Genomic DNA, 6,943 nt, shown 5'->3' with positions numbered 1-6,943 from the left:
TGGACCTGACCTGGACAACCCCTGCCGCGGCCCGGAGGATTGGGGGGTGGGCGGTGGCTGAGGGAGTTGAAACTCTCTCTGACCACCGCTACATTACGATGAGGCTTGATCCCCTCTCTGTTGGGAGGCGTGGCCCCCCTGCCCCTCGGGGCGGGGGTGTGGGGTGGTGCCTGGGGCGACTGAGTGAGGACCGCCTCAGAGCCGCCCTGATAGCGGGCACGTGGGGGGTGGCCCCTGAGGGCCCGTGCAGGGACGTGAATACTGAAGCGGGGTAGCTGGTCCGGTGTGTGGCGCGCGCGTGCAGCGTTGCCATGCCCCGGGCTGGTCCGCCCCGCCGGGGGGCGGTCTACTGGTGGTCCCGTGAGCTGGCGGAGATAAGGGAGGGATGCTCCCGGTCACGACGGAGACTACTTAGGGCCCGGCGAAGGGCGAATAGGGACACGGAGGGGGAGAGGGTACTGTACAGTGAGTACGGAACCCGGGTCGTTGCCCTTCAGACAGCGATCCGGGAGACTAAGGCGCGGGCATGGGGGGACCTTCTGTCCTCCCTGGACAGGGATCCATGGGGGCGCCCGTACAAAATAGTCACCGGGAAGTTGCGACGGGCCCCCCCTGCAGTGGATTCCCTGGACCCCCGGGCCCTTGAGAGCATTGTTGATGCCCTCTTCCCCTCCGGGGGGAGTGGTGGGGCGTCGGAGGGCGGGGATGGGGAGGTGCACCCGGACTCTGTCCCCCCGCATCCCCCCCTCGAGGAGCAGGAATGGAGGGATGCCGTCGGAAGGCTGGGCGCCCGCCGAGTGGCGCCGGGGCCTGACGGCATCCCCGGAAGAATATGGGTGCTGGCTCACGGGATTGTTGGTGACCGCCTGAGGCGACTGGTGGAGGGATGCCTCGGCTCGGGGACTTTCCCCCGGGGGTGGAAGGGAGGCAGGATGGTCCTCCTCCACAAAAACGGCAGGCCGGCGGGGAGCCCCTCCTCCTATCGGCCTCTCTGTGTGCTCGATGAGGCGGGAAAGTTACTAGAGAGGATTATCGTGGTGCGCCTCATCGGGCACCTTGAGCGGGTGGGGCCCGATCTCTCCACGGAGCAATATGGCATCCGTGGAGGCCGGTCGACGCTGGATGCGGTCCAGCGAGTCCGGGATCTCACGGGGGAAGTTGTCTCCCGGGGGGGGGTGGCGTTGGCGGTCAGCGTAGACATTGTCAACGCCTGGGGGGGGGGGGGGGTGGCGCTGGCGGTCAGCATAGACATTGTCAACGCCTTCAACACCCTCCCCTGGGCGGCTATTAGGGGGGCCATGGAACGCCATGGGCTGCCCCCCTATATTAGGAGATTGATCGGGTCCTACCTGCAGGAGAGGACGATAGAATATCGGGACTGTGAGGGGGGCTCCCATGTGAGGGGTGTCTCGTGCGGGGTCCCGCAGGGATCGGTCCTTGGGCCTACCCTGTGGGCCCTCGCGTATGATGTGGTATTGCGTGTCGGCCTGCCGGCTGGCGTGGGGCTGGTGTGTTATGCGGATGACACACTAGTCCTCGCCGGTGAGGCATCGTGGGGGAGGGCCGCCCGACTCGCGGAAATGGGAGTGGCGCGCGTGAGTGCGGCTATCCGCGCCCTGGGGCTGCGGGTTGCTCCGCAGAAGACGGAGGCCATGTGGGTCTTCGATTAGAAGCGGAGCGGCCCGCCTCCTGAAGGGGCGCCGATCGGGATCGGGGAGGCTCGGGTGGGAATCGGGGAAACCATGAGGTACCTTGGTCTCACCCTGGACAGCCACTGGAGCTTCAGGGTTCATTTTGAGGGGCTTGGCCGCGGGTTGAGGGGGCGGCAGCGGTTATGGCGCCGCTGCTCCCCAATCTCGGCGGACCCAGAGAGGAGGTGCGTCGTTGTATGTCGGGGTTGTGCGGTCCATGATTTTATATGGATCACCAATATGGGCAGGAGAACTCACGGCTGGTCGCCGCAGCTGGGTGAAGGTTGAGGGTGTCCAGAGGCGACTGGCCGTGAGGATTGTGAGAGAGCAGAAGGGGGTAGTAAGAGAGGGCGTTGCGTAGAAGGGGGAGGGGCGTCCTCGTGCAGGAGTAAGTCGTCCGTTTCGTCGAAACTGATCGGGTCGCGATACGGGCCCACTGATTGACCAGTGGGCAAAGGAGCTCGAGGTCTAGGGGAGGAAGCTAGGCTAGTAGGGGGCTGAGGACGCTCGGGGGACTCGCGATCTTCTACTTGCGGAGGGTTGGTACGCCTGGACTCGTCAAAACTAGGGTCTGTCACTGCGGCGGTGAGAGTGAAGGGAGCAGATAATCCGCGTTCATCCTCTGCCGGATCCCACGACACCAGGACATGCGGATACAACCGACGAACTTCATACCTCCAGAAGCGATCTAAGAGGTCGTCCCGGTCACCCGTCACTTTCAGGCCGGCGTGGTCGCAGAGCCGTAGAATGTCGCACACATTAGTGAGGCCTTTTAGGTCCTCCCGAATCTTGACTATGGCATCTATTTCCCCGGGGGAGGGCGTAGTGGCTGGAGGGGCTATCATAGCAGGGGGAGGAGGGGGCATAATCCGGGAGAATGCACTGGGGGTGGTAACGCTCGTGGTAGTGGAATTTATCCCGAAACCGGTGGTGACGAGATCCATTTTTGTTGGAAGGGAAGGGCTTAGGGAAGGGGTACCGAGGTAAGCACTTGGAGGGAAAGCTTCAGAAGGAGGGTGACTCTATTTCTGATATTATCGGGCCCTACGTTGGGCGCCAAAATTTGTGACGTGCTGGACCACGAAAATGGCCTAGGGTCTGCTCGAATTAGCTATCGCAACGCGGAGGGGGAGAGAAATAAAGAAAGGGGACACGGTGTAGAATTAAGAAAAGAAAGTATAATTAATAAAGTACAGTCGTAGTATGAAGCAAAATAGTTAGTAATAAATATAAAACCGAAAGCTAACAGGAACATAAAAGAAAAGAAAAGAAAGGAAAATACGGCGGCAGATGTCTGCACGCTCTATCACGCGTTGGCTCGCGCGGGCGCACGCGGCCTCGGGAGAATTTAAAGGGACATGGTGGAGGAAAAGGGGGTTTCGGGGATGGAGAAGGAATCTATGGGCGCTAGCTACTTGTACGGCGTAGCACCGACGAGTGACCCCGAAAGGTCCCCGTTTGTTTACTCTACGGGACTGACAGGGCTAGCGGCGGGAGAGATCAGGGGATCTCAGGGAGGAAGGTTCCCGAACGCAAAAAAGGCTACTTTACAAATTACCTCGGTCACGATATGCAAGGAGGGCAGGTGGTGGAAAAAGGAAGGTACGGAGGGTTTCGTAAGAGGGACGCAAAAATACTAAAACTAGGGCGCACGGAATATACCACGGGCCTCGAGTGTAAAGGCGGAAGGCCCGTCGCAAATACAAATGAACTACTGAAATGCCGGCCCACGTGGGGAAGGCTGGCGGCTAGGAGGGTGATAGGAAAGGGATGGCAAATAGGGAGAATTCAAGCACACGGTACTCACTCAACAATCGTCTCACTGTAATCCAAAATAACGCCTAGTGGGCACTCTCACAATAATCCAAATCGCAATCACTCTCGCACTCAAAATTCGCACTCGCTATCAGCGCTATCCTGACTCGAAGTGACGAAATTTCCGGTCGTTTTGGCCCTCGTGGGCCGCCAGGGCCTCGGTGATTGGCTGGATCTTCTCAGCTGAGAGGGCTACGCGCTTTGGCATTAGTCGGTAGTTCCGGCATGGCAGGGCATTGGTCCTTTTCGAATAGGCTGTGTTGCCGGGCCTTCAAGGGCCTCGTGGCGTCGGCACGGCGCTGGCTCTGCCGGCGTGCGTGCTGGCTGCGCGCGCCGGTTAATATGGCGGCCTCCAGGCCTGTCAAAATCCTCCCGGGCACGTCCGCGGTCTTGGAGGGAGAGAGCTTCGCCGCTGTCACACGGGACTTTTTTGCTACCCGTGTGACAGGACTGCACCGGGGCTGCATCTCTGTGGCGATGGTGGATATCCACCCCACGGACATCTCGATCAGTTGTTCCTCCTGTCCATGCCATCCCTACCTTCCGTTGCCTCAGCCACGTAGCCACTCTCGCGGTCCATCCAGGGATGCTGTGTCCTCGTCGCAGGTCCACGACGATGTCCTCGAGGCGGATGCTTGTTGTTGGTCCTCGAGCCAGTGCCCTACGGGGAAATGTTGACAGGAAGGGAACGGTGAAGAGGGGGGGGGGATCTTACGACTAGTTATAATAAACCTAGAACACTAAATACGCTCGATTAACAATACTAACAATAAAGCGCAATACCCAATGCCTGTGGGACCTCGAGCCAGCAGGCGGAGGGGAGTCTGTAGTAACATTTTTGTTACAATACATTCTGCTTAAAACCAACCTCTTCTACACCGCAGACATATTCAATAACTGTAAGCAGCAGAATCAAGGTAAGCACAATCAAATTATTATTGGTGAAGGTACTCTTTAATTTTTGCTGAATTATCATAAATGTTAGACTTCCTAAATTCAATTGTTTAGTTGGGGATGGTTTTCATTTGTTTAGAAACTTTCAAATCAATCCTAGAAAATATCCAGTTCAATTTATCAATCCGGAGTAAAGTGCGCAAGCATTGACTCAAAACAGGGCAAAGTTATAGTATATTACGGTTCGGTAAAGGCACCAGTCTAAGCCTCCATTCTGGTTCGGACGTAACAATTGTTATGCACCACGATAGGATTCGTCGTATAGTTAATCTCCAGACGCAAAGTCAGCATTAGACGAATGCTAACCCTATGCATAAGGCGTTAAGTTAAAAGCGACGAGAGACACCTTGTGAGCCACAGCGGTCACTCGCAAAGTTTCTAGCTAAGAGTGAAGTCCTGGAGCGTATTCATAGTTGTGAATAATTAGTATCATTGTGCCTACTCCTATTAAATCTTGTGTTATCTTAGTATTTACATTATACCAACTTCAATAAACTATAATAGTTATCTATAAAATTCCAAATCGGTGCAATTATTTATTTGTGATCCTAAAGAACTCATGACGGCATAACAACATACAAATTTTTAAAGAAAATGTAATCTTCAATGCATAAAAGCATCGTTAATGGTGTCCAGCTTGTTGAAGCCGTGTGGTAAACGTAAGAGAGGAGAGTGTGCTGGATTATTTAAGTACCTCAGGCCGTGCGAACAACAGAGAGGATACTATGTTGTGAGCGAAACGCCGAAGCGTTGCTCGTTGCACACTTTTCTGGACACTCTGGACTTCTACGTCCGACACCTAGATACAAGAAACTACAGAACGGAATACCTGGACGCCCTGGACTTCCACGCCCGGCATCTAGAAACAGGAAACTGTGAAGCGGAATACCTGGACACCCTGGACTTTTACATCCGGCACCTGGAAACAGGAAACTGCGAAGCGGAATACCTGGACACCCTGGACTTTTACATCCGGCACCTGGAAACAGGAAACTGCGAAGCGGAATACCTGGACACCCTGGACTTTTACATCCGGCACCTGGAAACAGGAAACTGCGAAGCGGAATACCTGGACACCCTGGACTTTTACATCCGGCACCTGGAAACAGGAAACTGCGAAGCGGAATACCTGGACACCCTGGACTTTTACATCCGGCACCTGGAAACAGGAAACTGCGAAGCGGAATACCTGGACACCCTGGACTTTTACATCCGGCACCTGGAAACAGGAAACTGCGAAGCGGAATACCTGGACACCCTGGACTTTTACATCCGGCACCTGGAAACAGGAAACTGCGAAGCGGAATACCTGGACACCCTGGACTTTTACATCCGGCACCTGGAAACAGGAAACTGCGAAGCGGAATACCTGGACACCCTGGACTTTTACATCCGGCACCTGGAAACAGGAAACTGCGAAGCGGAATACCTGGACACCCTGGACTTTTACATCCGGCACCTGGAAACAGGAAACTGCGAAGCGGAATACCTGGACACCCTGGACTTTTACATCCGGCACCTGGAAACAGGAAACTGCGAAGCGGAATACCTGGACACCCTGGACTTTTACATCCGGCACCTGGAAACAGGAAACTGCGAAGCGGAATACCTGGACACCCTAGACTTCCACAGCATGCCACCTTGGTAAGCCAAAGTACGAGCCTCTGCTCATGAACATTTTTTTTTCATAAATTTTGTTATACATTTTACGTATGAATTTGTTTCAAGTTAGAATAATAGTCATGAAAAATTGTATTAGTGTAACAATTTTTATTTCAGGCATTGCTCAAAATGTCCACCTTCAATCGCAATGCAAGCTCGTATTCTGTTTATAAAATTACATTTACATTTACGCTTTACATTTACGAGCATCTCGGGAGTGACGCTGGCAAAGGCTCCGTTTATCCGGCTTCTTAAGTTTTCGACCGATACAACAGGATGTCAATAAACCTTCTCCTCGGTGTACCCCCAAAGGAAGAAATCCAGCGGATTTAGATCTGGAGATCTTGGAGGCCAAAGCACGGGACCAATCAATCGGCCTGGAATCGCATGGTCAAGCCATATTCACACCGCTGCCAAGTAATGCACAGGTGCACCATCATGTTGTAGCCACGCTGTGGCTTCTTCGTCCACACTGATACCGACAGCTCGAAGAAGTTCTCTCAAATTGAGAATCAAATAGCGTCGGTACTCAGAGCCGGTCAATGTGTTGGGGAGAATGTGAGGTCCAATCTAAAAAAAAAAATATTATAGTCGCACGGTTAACTCGAAAACGAAGGTCATTTCTCATGAGATAAAACTGGTTTTTCAAATTTTTATGTCAAAGAGTTTAAAATGTCTGAAATATGCAGAGAATCACATTTTGAAAAAAAAAACCTCTGCGTGCGTGCGTGTGTATGTGTGTGTGAGTGTGCAGATTTTGCAAATTTTTAGCCAGGAGGCTATTGTACTGATAGTGTTTAAGAATAAACTGTTAGTGTAAA

At 53.8% G+C, this 6,943-nt stretch overlaps 1 protein-coding gene across 1 annotated transcript in view; it reads left to right on the top strand.

The window, feature by feature from the left end:
* Positions 1 to 6,108, top strand: part of LOC107269401 (involucrin-like) — an 8,979-nt gene extending 2,871 nt beyond the window's left edge. Inside the window, exon 2 of the mRNA XM_015743198.1 lies at positions 5,324 to 6,108. Coding sequence (XP_015598684.1) covers positions 5,324 to 6,108 — 785 coding nt within the window. The remainder of the gene's footprint in view (positions 1 to 5,323) is intronic.
* Positions 6,109 to 6,943: the final 835 nt, after the last annotated feature.

Source organism: Cephus cinctus, unplaced genomic scaffold (genome assembly GCF_000341935.2).
Source record: "Cephus cinctus unplaced genomic scaffold, Ccin1 Ccin1_scaffold0640, whole genome shotgun sequence".
Taxonomy (NCBI): Eukaryota; Metazoa; Arthropoda; class Insecta; order Hymenoptera; family Cephidae; genus Cephus; species Cephus cinctus.
This window is presented reverse-complemented; position numbering and strand designations above follow the sequence as displayed.